Source organism: Rhinolophus sinicus, linkage group LG01, assembly GCF_036562045.2.
Source record: "Rhinolophus sinicus isolate RSC01 linkage group LG01, ASM3656204v1, whole genome shotgun sequence".
NCBI lineage: Eukaryota > Metazoa > Chordata > Mammalia > Chiroptera > Rhinolophidae > Rhinolophus > Rhinolophus sinicus.
In genome coordinates this window covers 68688818-68701826 of record NC_133751.1, presented here as the reverse complement: position 1 = coordinate 68701826, position 13009 = coordinate 68688818, and the positions used below count along the sequence as shown (strand labels likewise).

The window sequence follows — 13009 nt, the reverse complement described above, 5'->3', positions numbered from 1 at the left end:
TAGAATATCCTTCCACGTATGTTATTCAATTTAATCCTCAAACAGCTCGCAATTAACGTTTTAATGAGTGAGATAACTGAAGTTCTATAATTTATCCAAGATTCAGCATCTCTAAATGGTAGACCCAGGACTCAAAACCAAAGTCCAGCTCTCTTCCCAGTAGAGTGTATTAGAAAAATCCATTAAAGACTTTGTAGACCTCACAGGAGAGAATACGACCAGATGTGCAGATAGGACATCATCAACTCAGAGTTGTCTATGTGCCAGGAATTGGAGATAAAATGATTAAAGCACAAACTCTGCTCTTTAAGAACTTAAAAGTTTTGTAAGGGAGCTAAACAAATAAACCTTTTCTGCTGTATAAACTTAGATAAGTACTCTTTAAAAATTATTTTACCTAAATTTGATAATAAAGAAACCTAAGTGTACATTATAATCTTTACTTACATGCAGATTGTGAAGCCCTCCGAGACTGCTTTCCACCACTCTTTGATCCATCTGATTTCCCCCCATCAGCATCCTCATCATCTGGTTCCTTCATTTCCTAAGTGCAAAATTGAGGCAGAGAAAGAGATACAGCTATGAAATAGAAATCATTAACAGATTTTTCCCCCTAACAAATTCCACAAGCACCAAACACACCATGTGTGTTGATAATCATATGTTTGCACAAGGTCCAAGATGATGTCACCAGCAGGAGGGCAGAGCCACCGTCAGAGTCCTCTGCAGAACAGCAAAATAGTCAGCTACTCCCTTTCTCCAGGCAAACTTGTGGTGCCCTCTGGTTTCCCAGAGGTCCGCAGTGAAACACCACCCAAGTCCATCTTTTCCTGAAATGCTCCGCCATTAAAGTAAACCCTCTGCCATCCTTCCTTTGGCTCATCCCCAGCTCCTCCTCTTCCCATCAAATTAACCCTGGGGTTACTAATCAATTTCAATTTAAAAAAATATTTGTTGAGAGCACCTACCATGTATCAAGTCTTATGTTAGGCACTAAATTACAGTATTAACTAGAGAGAGATGATCCCTAACTTTATGGAGCTTGTTGTTTAGAAAGATAGATATTAAATAAGCAATTAAATAAAACAAGTGCTACTGTGTTTCCCCGAAAATAAGACCTAGCAGGACCATCAGCTCTAATACGTCTTTTGGAGCAAAAATTAATATAAAACAGGGTTTTATTTTACTATAAGATCGGGTCTATAATATAATATAATATAATATAATATAATATAATATAATACCCGGTCTTATATTAGTTTTTGCTCCAGAAGACGTATTAGAGCTGATGGTCCTGCTAGATTTTATTTTCGGGGAAACACGTTACTAAAAGGAAAGAATAGGGTTTTGTGGGCATGTGTAGCAAGATTAAACCATGCCTGGGGGTTAAGAAAGAGGTGTTTGCGACCCGGTGATGAGTAGGAGGCAGCCAGGCATAGAATGGGAGAGTGTGTCAGACAGAGGGAACCTCAGAGCAAGGGTTGAATCTGTGAAGCCCCACAGCTAGAGTAGGAGAGTGAAAAGGACGTGAGGAGGACGCAGGTAGCAGATCATAAAACTGTCTCTCAGCTTCGCTAAGGAACTCAGAACTTATTTCTGTGGTCATCGAAAGCCATGGAAGGCTTTTAAGGAGGGGAGTGACACAACAGCCTGTCTCTTGTCCTCTCTCTATTGCAGCTCTTCATGTATTTGAAAACACCTACTGTATCTTCCTTTTAAGTCCTTCACTTTTCCACACTAAACATCCCCTGTTTCTCATTAAGCAGACTGTCAAGTTTTGAGTCAACCCCGAGGAAGTGGGAAGAAAAAAAAGAGTCATAGTGCAGTGATGCAGGGGGGTGAGCTGCTACAAGAAGGTCATCTGAAAGCCAGATAAAAGGCTCCCCACGGTGACATTACTCATATTCATTCACTAGAGTTCAGGGTCAGTCCTCACTCTCAGGAGCTCAAACAGTCCCCCTTAGCAGTGTGCCAGAGCTGGTCACGATAAGACTCGTAGACATTGTTGTGTAAATACACTTTTTACTTTACAATGTGAAATATAACTGTGGAGAGAATAATAATAGCTCATGTTTTTGAATGTTTTCCATGTGTCAAACACAATTCTAAGGATTCTACACATCCTGTTTCATCTATTTCTCAAAACGACTCTATGTGTTAGGCGTATTTTAAGACGAGAAAGCAGAGAAATTGCTCTGAAGTCTTCCCTCTCACCGAACGCATGCAATTGTTTTGCAAGTCCTGTTGCCAAGTGTCCAGTTAGTAAGCCTTTTGCATTCACCCCCTCTTCTATTGCCACTGTCACCGCCTTAGTTCTGGTCTGCATTGTGTCTCAGTCCCACCACACCGCAGCCTCACACCTTGTCTCTCCCTTCTCTCGTCCATTCTCTGCACTGCCTCTTGTATTTCTAACACACAGCTTTCAACGCACCACGCTTTTTTTTTAAAGCTTTTCCTGATTCCTCATTGCTATAGAATAAGAACTGATTCCTTGGCATGGCACAAAGCTCCTTCATCTTAGAGTCTGTAACTCATCTCCTGTCACTTTCCCCCTCCCTTGTTTCTCTGAGGCCCCTTCTCCTCCTCAGAAGTTTTAGTCAGTAGCCACCTAGGACAACTCACAATTGACTGGACACACTGAGTACTTGCATGCTACAATATCTACTTGTGTGCAGCAAGTATTTCTTGTGTACCTACTGTGTGTCACTCAGGTGCTACACATTTTACCTGCATCATCCTCTTTATTTGTAACAAGCATTACCATCTTCCTCTTTAGAGAGGAAGAAATTAAAGCTCAAAGGGGAGGGGCTACCGGTTAGCTCAGTTGGTTAGAGCATGGTGCTATGGTTGCAGGTTCAATCCCCGCTTGGGCCACTGTGAGCTGCGCCCTTCTTAAAAAAAAAAAAAGAAAAAGTTAAAGCGCAGAGGGGTCACTTTGCCAAGTGTCACATGGCTAAGTGTGGGGTGGGGGGTGGCTTGCTTGACCAAGGAACCCAGACTCCTTGCCCACCAGACTCCCTGCTCTGGCTTAACTGGGTCTAACTCAACCCCACTGCCTGTCCCCCTGTCCCGGACGTATTATGAGCTCCTTGCAAGCAGGAACTGTGTCAATGTGAGACCACATTGTCTAGCTCTACACCTGTGAGATCACTTAAAATGTTTGTTGAACTGATCCGAAGAACGAAGAAATGTGTCTCAGCACAGCCGTGGAGGATATTGGTTCAGCCTACGAGAAGTCCAAGTGGGGTTCACCGCTCCCTGACTCGCCAACAGATTTGAGGGGGAGGTTCTGGGAACTACCCGGCTGCTGGGGTCCAAACTTACCTAAGGCACCGACCGCCGCGGAGCGTTTATAGTCACAGCCATCTGCCCAAGGTCCGTTTACTGCGGTTACCACGGCTACGCCACCCCCGCCTCTCGGAGACGGGCGCGCCGCGAGGCGCATGCGCCACCCAGAGGCTGTTTTTGGAGACATCCCACCGCGGTGACTCTGGGACCCTCAGTTTCACTCGCCCTTTGGTGCCGGGTGTTTCGCGGCCTGTAACTCTCGTTCAAAGCCAAACGGAAATGCCCAGCGTTATTCTACCAGTTTATTATCCCAGTTTAATTTTTATATAATTTATATAATTATTATAATTATCCTAAGGATATTTGATAGTTATATTGATAGTTAAACGAAATGACTTTTGAATACTTTCGAAGATACCTGCCCGATAATACAAAATGGTCCCGAAGGAGCCCTGATCGTGCACTATCAGCAGCAGAGATACATCGGGAGGCTATTTTTGTTTTGTTTATTTAGTTATTTTACAGTGCGTCATCTCTGCTGGTCTTTAAGAGTAAATAACACTTAATGACGTGGGCATCTTCGTCTAGGATGCTGGGTGCAGAGTATAGGCCTAGTTTGACAGACTTCTCCGTTTCGCAGTTCACTCTTCAAGTGCTCTGTGGTACCTCCTACTGATTTTTAAATACCTGTTATTGGTTACAAAACATGGTTTTAAAATGGCTACAACATCGTAATAATATGTGACAAAGTACTTTGTATTCAGCATATTTATAAAGGATTCAATTCAATAAGAAAAAAACTAAACACCTAATTTTTTAAATGGGCAAAGGACTTTGAATACTTCACCACATCAGATATATGAGTAGTCAATAAATTATGGAAAGAGACTTAACAGTAGTCCTCAGAGAGATGCATACCACAGTGCACACACTCCACACTCACTGGAATGGGTAACATTTTAAAAACTGCCAGCCCCAAATGTGGATGTGACGCAACTGGAACTTGGGAATGTAAAGTGGCACTACCACTTTGGAACACCATTCGGCAGTTTCTTTAAGAGTAAAACATATACCAAGCCATTCCATGTCCAAGGTATTTACCCAAGAGAAACAAAAACTTGCGTGCAAACAAAGCCTGTACATGAATATTCATAACAGCTATATTCACAATAGCTCCAAACTGGAAATAACCCAAAATGGCCACTGACTGGTGAATGGATAAATATCTATACAATGGAATGCTACTCAGAAGTAAAGGGGAAGAAACTGATAACACACAACATGGATGAATCTCAATTATGGAGCAAGAAAGCAGACATAATTGCACACAGTGTATGATTCCATTTATATAAAATGCAAACAAATCTATGATGACAAAAAGCAGATCAGTGGTTGCCTAGGGCTGGAGCAAAGGGAGAGACACAGTGAAAAGAGACAGGAGAAATCTTTTGGAGATGATAAAAATGTGTCTTAATTGTGGTGGCACTTTAGTCTGTACCACCAACTGCCAAATGTCAGTGAATTGTTCTCTTTGAATGGATGTAGTTTATTGTATATAAATTATTTCTCAATAAAGTTGATAAGGGAAAAAATAGCTGTATATTTTGTATTTATTAAAGTTTCCATAATGTTATATAACAACTTTCCAAAAACTTTATTACCATGAATTTGTTGGTAATATTGAAATGTCCTCTTTAATCAAGTATTATCCAGGATTTTTTTTAAAAAGACCATTATCCTTGCTATTATTAAATGGTATATCCAGGGTGTCTGAAAAGTCAGAAAACATAGGATAAACTTATTTTTACACAGCGTTAGTTACATTTTCAAATAACATGCCCAATATGTTTTCTTCAACCTCCAAACATCTTTTTTAGGTGAAATATCTTGAAATTTAAAGCACTGGGTCCAATTGTTAATCTGAGAAAAGCACAATAAATTCACTACAGAATCTCTTTTAAAATCTGGAAACACAGAGGAAATAGTGTATTTATCTGTACACCAAAAAATTGGCAGTCATCATTACTGAATGTTTATTGTGAGTCACGTCGTGTTCTTAGCATATTTACATATAGTTACCTCACTTAATCCTCACAACCCTATAGGAAAGATGTACCATCTCCGACTTTCAAATGGGAACGATGGGATTAATTTGCCCAAGGGACACAGCCCAAGCGGCAGAGATAGCATTTGAATCCAAGTTTTCTGATTGCAATACTTGCCCCCTTAGCCACTGGGCTATATTAATTATTTCCTATAAACTAGGAGCAGTTCAATGATTACTTTTAAAAAGAGCTTCAAGTCTTGGCTTTTCTTCTTACAAGAACTCTGATGTTGGCAATTCACTTCATCTCTAGGGTTCAATTTCCTCCTCTGTAAAGGTGGGTGGGCGGCATTTAACATCGAACTCATAGGTTTACTGTGAGAGTTAAATGAGATAGTGGGGATTCTGCAGCTTAGCACAGTGCTTGCCACACTCAATAAAACACAGCTGTCATTGTGGTGCTTCCATACCACACACACTGGAGATGGCAGCATGGCATAGGCTTTCAAGAAAGGCTGCCCACGTGCCCATTCTAGTGCACCACTACCTAGTTGTGTGACCTTGAGAGTACTGACCTCCTTGTACCTGTTTCTTTATCTGCAAAATAAGGATAATAGTACCTATTCTCATAAAGGTGTCATGAAGTCATGTAAAGGGGCTAAAACTGTGCCTGGCACTTAGTAAACAGTCAATTATTATCAAATTCTGCCAACCCAAAGGATTTCGCTCTACAATGTAGAAATTGATTCTACCACAACTGTGGATTTCATTATCGATCTAGTTTCTCTCCCAAGCAGCACTTTGAAGAACTATAAATGTTACTGAAGTTTAGCAAGTGATTAGCGGCTTTCTGGGGCATACTGGAAAAGTTGTATGTTATCCAAAAACCTGAGTCGAAACACAAGAAACACAAGTAATCTGAGTTCGGACTCTTAAAAGTAAATCCAAATATAGTACGTCACAAATACACTGATCTGCGTGCTATGGATCAGTGGTTTCCAAACTCGGGCATCAGAATCACATGAGGGGCTTATTAAAAACAGATGCCAGAGTTTCTGATCAATAGATCGGGGGTGGGGCCCAAGAACTTTCATTTCTAACAAGTAGCCCAGCTGATGCTGACGCTGCTGGTTGGGGTTCATACTCTGAGACCCACTGATGCAGTTGGCTCTGAAAGCTGATAAAAAGGGCTTTTAAGTAGTTTAACTGTTAATTAAAACCAAACATGCACCAAAATACAATTTGGGGACGATACGTATCTTTGTAATGATTTTTCGCAGACTTGGCTGCACACTAGAATCATATTAGGAGGTTTTAAAACAAGGACTGATGTTTGTGTCCTGCCCCTGAAGATTCTAATTTAATCGGTATGGAGTGAGACTTGGGCATTAGAAATTTTAGGAGGTCCCCAGAGGACTCTTATACAGCCGAAGCTGAGGAGCACTGCTGCAGATGGCCTAAGAAAGAAAGGCTCTTTTCTCTACATCTAATATTCTTGGAGTTTTTTCAATCTACTTTTGTATTTTATCAGCAAAAACAAACATTAGCCGGATGAATACTTTAATGTTAGTTCCACAGGTTGCCAGTGAGCTAATGGTAAAAGTTTTTTGCAATGCTTCTCAACTTTGGCTACACATTAAATCACTTTGAGCAGCTTTTTAAAACACCATGCCAAGGGCTCAACCCCCCCCCCCCCCCAATACCAGGTAGTCGGTTTGGTGGTTTTTAAATGCTCCCAAAGTCCAGAATCATGGCTTTTGAGACTTAAAGGAATACAAGGGGGGCAAACATAAAGAGCCAACCAGTTGAAGAACATTAAGGAAAATGCATGTCAAAAGAATGCATTCACAAACAACGCAGGTAATTGACTTTTCAGTTACATAGGGAATAACACCAAAAGGTTTATATCCTAGACAAGGATAGTATTTATTAAGTACCAAGTTTCAAAAAGTGCAATACAAATGGAAGAATTGCAATAATGCAAATGAATACAGATGACTTCATGTGAATAAAATCAGTGATACCAGAAGAAACTAATATTATTGTTTGCTACCACAATGAAGAGGCCCGAATGAAAGCTGCATAGGACACTTCCAAGAACGGTGACTTACAACTGCAGGAGGAGGGAAGGTGTTGTCTGAGAAAGCTCCCCAAGTGTGCAGTTTCAGTGTGCTCCCCCCACTCCTCTCCCACCTCACTTAGGTTGAGAAGCCTATCATACAGCCAAGGGGCAGAGATAATTTAAAAAGCAAGTTTAAAATAGAAACCATATGACTTCTCTGATACATGAGATATAAAACTGAAAGTAACAAAGAAACAAGACAAACAAATAAAGAAACAAAAACTCATAGACACAGACAACAGTTTAGTGGTTACCAGAGGGTAAGGGGGGAGGGGGGCATAGTAGAAGACGGTAAACGGAGTCAAAAATATGGTGATGGAGAGAACTGACTCTGGGTGGTGAGCACACAATGTGATATATAGGTGATGTATTACAGAATTGTACACCTGAAACCAATGTAATTTTACTAACCATTGTTACCCCAATAAATTTTAATTAAAAAGAAAAATAGAGGGCCGGCCCAGTGGCTCAAGCGGTTGGAGCTCCATGCTCCTAACTCCGAAGGCTGCCGGTTCGATTCCCACATGGGCCAGTAGGCTCTCAACCACGAGGTTGCCGGTTCAATTCCTCCAATCCCGCAAGGAATGGTGGGCAGTGCCCCCTGCAACTAAGATTACACATGGCATCTTGAGCTGAGCTGCCGCTGAGCTCCCTGATGGCTCAGTTGGTTGGAATGCATCCTCTCAACCACAATGTTGCCAGTTCAACTCCCACAAGGGATGGTGGGCTGTGCCCCCTGCAACTAGGAACGGCAACTGGACCTGCAGCTGAGCTGCGCCCTCCACAACTAGGACTGAAAGGACAGCAACTTGAGGCTGAACGGCACCCTCCATGGCTGGGATTGAGAGGACAACTTGACTTGGAAGAAAAAACGAAAAAGAGGCCTGGAAGTGCACACTGTTCCCCAATAGGGTCCTGTTCCCCTTCCCCAATGGAGTCTTTGGGAGGGAAAAGAAAAAAAAAAAAAAAGAAAAATAGAAACCAATGTCTAAGAGCCAAATAGGTACCTTGAAGAAAGACCTACCCTGAACTCTTAGATTCAGGGCTGGGAAAATTGATAGCAACTTTTGTTACTCAATTCTGTTTCAAACACTACATATACCAATAAATCAATGTTACTTAATTTAGACATTTGAGCTCAATGATCGTTCTTTATTTGCTATACATTACCATTATTGAGGACATTTTCACATTTAAAGACTAAGCTATGTAAGAATTTTACAATATATACAATCACTCTTACCTGCTAAAGCAAATATAAACAAACACTCCCACGCTTCCTTTTTAAAGCTGGATATTCCATTTGATGGAAAAAATAATGGACTACAATGACTTGCCCCAAAAATAAGAAACTAAAGGGGGTGTTCAATTTTTTTGAAAGCCAGACTTTAATCACACAGAGGTATTTTATTGTTAAGCCATATGCAAAGCAACTTTGTTCTTCAGAAAAAAATAAAATAGAGCAACATATGAGATATACTAGACAAAGAAAAACGATGATAAAGGTAATACTGTATTACTCAAAAGAAACCTTGAAATACTTATAAAATTATTAGATTCTAAAACTTTAATGTCCCTAGAGCCAAAATTTTATTCACAGGAGGGCGTAGATTGTTTATTGGAAATCTATTTGAAAAGCTCAAAAATAAAATAATTGCTTTATTTTTCATTCTTTTAGTACTAAGTCACAAGATCTTTTCAGGTTTTATCTGAAAGAAAGACATTAAAAACTTAAGAGGAGCAGGGGATGGGGAGTGGAAGCTCAAAAAGAACATATTGCTGAAGACAAACTGTAAAACTCGACTTCACTTATGACACATGGGTAGAAAGAGCAAACCAGCCTTCTTCATTTTGTTTCTCAATCTGTTGAACAAAGATGCAAAAAGGATTAAGAAAGTACGCAGAAATATGAGACCATTCAAGATTTACAATTAGACCAAATACACAGAATCAAAGTTATCCTATGCCATGGAATGGTACTGATAATTAAATTACTACTGGCAATTTCTATTTCCTGAGACACTCCCAAATAACTGATTCCCTGGTAAACAGATATTCTTATTTTTAAAAATTACCAAATTTTTTTAAAAAGGGCAAATCCAGTACTTTATACAAATCATAGGTACAACTTTTAAAAATAACAGAGTTGTTTGATTTTTCTAAATTAAATTAGCTCCTAAATTCCAGAAACCAAGGGCAAATTATATAAAATAGTTTACTTTAAAGATTTTTTTAGAATACATAAACAGCAAAGGACAATTGGAATATCTTAGTCTATGAATTAACTTGGGCTGTCAATACTCAATTTTTATTGAAACACTCACTATTTGGCATAATTACTAAAGTTAGTAATAAGAATAGCGAAGATTCCCCCATACTAGACAGCTATTAGCTCAAGTTCGCAAATGTAATGTTTATGATTTTAAAGATATACTCATAATTTGCTTTGACCAAACACTCAGAGGAACTATATTTTGCTGTATTACCAACACAGAAAAATGCCTTTTGCAAAAATTTTGGATATAAGATGCTTAGTTTCTATATATTCCTATAGCAAGTCAGAACACCATGGCAAACTGGGGTAAAGTGACATGGAAAGTGACTGGCCCCAGGGCTCTGGCTATCCCAAGCCCCACTTGGCCACAGCAAGGAATTAGGGAACCAGTATTTCTCAGTATACCTACAACCCATTCAAGGCACGCCTGGGTGTCCTGCCATACTATTTGGGAGGCTCTGCCTGAAACCAGTAATTTCTAGTCTTTAAAGATTGTTGAAATCAAATCCTATTGAATTTTACCTTAATCCTTAGTTACCCTAGAAAACAAAAGAAACATATAGCTTCTTTGTTTTTCTAATGAAGGTGAATTAATATTTCTTTTTTTCTATTTTATATCATCTTTAGGATAACAGGAAAAATAATTAAGAATTAAACAGCCACAGTCCACCCTCACCCTCCTACATTTCACAACTATATTTTATCTCATACCTTTGCTCTTGGATTAACAGGTGTGAATTGCCCACTTCCTGAGGTGGCATTTAATGGAGAACAAGAATTACTAGTAGCCCCTGATGATCTATTTGTGAGAAACAAAAGACAGTGAGAGAGTAATCCATCATTATTAACCTTCAACAATTATGTAAGACTGACAATTCTCAATACTGACAAGAGCTTGAAAAGGGATGGTTGATTTAGGTCCAAATGAGATAAATTATTTGTAACATATTTTCACCAACCTGAGTATTTTTTTTAAATTAATACTTTGTTTTTCAAGAGTAGTTTTAGATTTACAGAAAGATTGAATGTAAAGTACAAAGAGCTCCGATATACCCCTCAACCCCCCACCCCCGTTTTCCCTGTCATTAGCACCTTGTATCAGTGTGGTACATTTGTTACAACTGATGAAATAACATCAATGCATTATTTTTAACTAATTACATGGGGTTCATGCATTGTGCTACACTCCTACATTCTATGGGTTTTGACAAATGTATCTACCATTATAGTATCACACTGGTAAGTTTTAAACATTAGCTGGGAAAAAAGGATGGGTGGGGTAGGGGAGGAAGGGAAGAAGGCCAAAACAGTGGACAAGAAACAAAACCTGGAGCAGCACAGTGCATCAGCAGGCATGTTGAGTGGAGATGGAAAGTCAGGTACGTCCCTAGTGTCACAACTTACCAACACGTGACCCATCTAGGCAAATCACACAAGTAGCTCTATCAGCTTCACTTTTATTATTGTAAAGGAGGAAAACACTACTGATCAATTTACCCACTCTGTCATATATTATCTCCTAATTTCATAAACCATAAAGTATTCTATGTACAGAGGGTGCCAAAAATATGTATACACATTTCAAGGAAAACTATATTAAAATTGTAAAACTGAATATATACCAGTAACAAAAGATGAGTACAAGTCACATTTGACTTCTGCAATTACAAGAGGTGCTCAAAGTGGTTACCATCAGCGTCCAGACACTTCTGATATGGCAAACTACTGCTTGAGCAATGTTGACCAAAGTGTCCACTTGTATACCCTTTTTTGGCACCCCCGTTATCCCACTTTTGTTTTTAATTGCCAACCCATGCTTTTCTACTTAATGAAGGCTTGTTCCTCACTCCCATTCTTTTTCCTCCAAAATTCTCCTTTGATTATTTTCTCTAGGTGAGTGAGCCTCTCTGAAACTAAGTCCGATATTATGCATTTCCTTTTTTCACAAAGAGAATAAAACACATACCACATTCTTGATTTTTTTTTTTAAGTAACTATTCACATTGTAACACTACCTTCTTGTATTTATCCCACTGGTAGGAGAGACAGTACTGCATTTTGAGCTTTCTGGGGCTTCTGCTCCTGGAATAGATACTTCAATTGTCCTCTTTCCTCCTTCTGAAATATAAAAACAAAATATTTGTTTCATTACCATTCATTAAAATAAAAATTAAAAATTTAACTTTATTTCTGTCTCACTGCAAATTTCACATTATAAATTGGGGGGGGGGTCTTTCTATATTTTTATCATTATGGCCCACAGATACACTTGAAGGATGCTTTTTTAAAAATGAACTGTGGGACAAGAAACTTTAGTTACTAGTGTCAATTCAGTAGCATGCCCGTTTATAGAAAGCCAGAATCTTCAGATAAGTGGTATCATGTCAGATATGGAAGTGACAAACAGAAATTCAGAGCTAGTCTTAAAGAACTTGAGGTTTTTGTAAAATGCAGCTTATGTAAATTTTTCCCCTCAAAAAAAAGAAACAGAAAGAAAATGTCTGAAGTCATTCAGTAAAACTTTAAATCTTCTAAATATATGACATTATTATTGTTACTGAAGACATCATTAAATAGGAGAAGAGAGTTGGCTGAAGAGCTCACATATGGCCAATGGCAAGTAGAACTATGTACATTTTCAATAGTTCAGAAGTAGGTTATCAATCAACAAATATTTACTAAGTATATACTAATGAAAGGCTTTGTCTATCTCAGTCAGTTTCACAGAAACTCACAAGAATCACTGCTTAAAACCAGTGATTTCTGGATTTTAGGGCATGATGAAACCCTGTTTAATTTTGTAACATATACCTTGGCTACCCTGGAAAACATAAGAGGTTTTGCATGGCATATGATTTATTTTTATCTTTATGACTAAAGCCCAAAGAGGTTCCTGTGAAACCAAGAATTTTTACATAAGCAAAGAGTATCTTCAGCGATATAAACACTGGAATAGCAAGAACACCATTGAAATTTACGAACTTGCTTTTGAACTGCCAACAACAAATCACATAATTTATTTGTGCCTCAGTTTACTTATACAATATCAGCTCTATCTACTCTAAGGGTGTGTTGGGAACTAAATGAAATAACAGGAATGAAAGTATTTTTACCTTAAAAACTATCGAAACAGAAGACATTTCATTTAATCACAAAATCATTCTTAAGCGTAATCTGCTTTATTTTTCTTCACTGTACTTAGCACTGACATTAGCTCATATATTTATTTGATTATTTGTTTATTGCCTGCTCCCCAAACTGAATACTAATGTAGGCAAGC

General features: G+C 38.8%; 2 protein-coding genes across 14 annotated transcripts in view; both read right to left on the bottom strand.

Moving 5' to 3' along the window:
- The window catches only part of CFAP44 (cilia and flagella associated protein 44), a 94167-nt gene extending 90717 nt beyond the window's left edge, over positions 1-3450 (bottom strand). For all 4 annotated transcript variants that reach the window (XR_012496298.1, XM_019734863.2, XM_074331850.1 and 1 more), the window contains exons 1-2: positions 3325-3450; positions 448-544 (exon numbers count right to left, since the gene is read on the bottom strand). Coding sequence is in view for 3 of the 4 variants with exons in the window: in XM_019734863.2 (XP_019590422.2) it covers positions 448-541 (94 nt within the window). In the remaining variant the exon portion in view is untranslated. The remainder of the gene's footprint in view (positions 1-447; positions 545-3324) is intronic.
- Positions 3451-8585: 5135 nt separating this feature from the next.
- Positions 8586-13009, bottom strand: part of SPICE1 (spindle and centriole associated protein 1) — a 59459-nt gene continuing 55035 nt past the window's right edge. For all 10 annotated transcript variants that reach the window (XM_074331822.1, XM_074331796.1, XM_019734843.2 and 7 more), the window contains 3 exons: positions 11745-11847; positions 10441-10528; positions 8586-9317 (listed from right to left, as the gene is read on the bottom strand). In XM_074331822.1, coding sequence (XP_074187923.1) covers positions 9264-9317; positions 10441-10528; positions 11745-11847 — 245 coding nt within the window. In that variant the 3' untranslated portion in view covers positions 8586-9263. The remainder of the gene's footprint in view (positions 9318-10440; positions 10529-11744; positions 11848-13009) is intronic.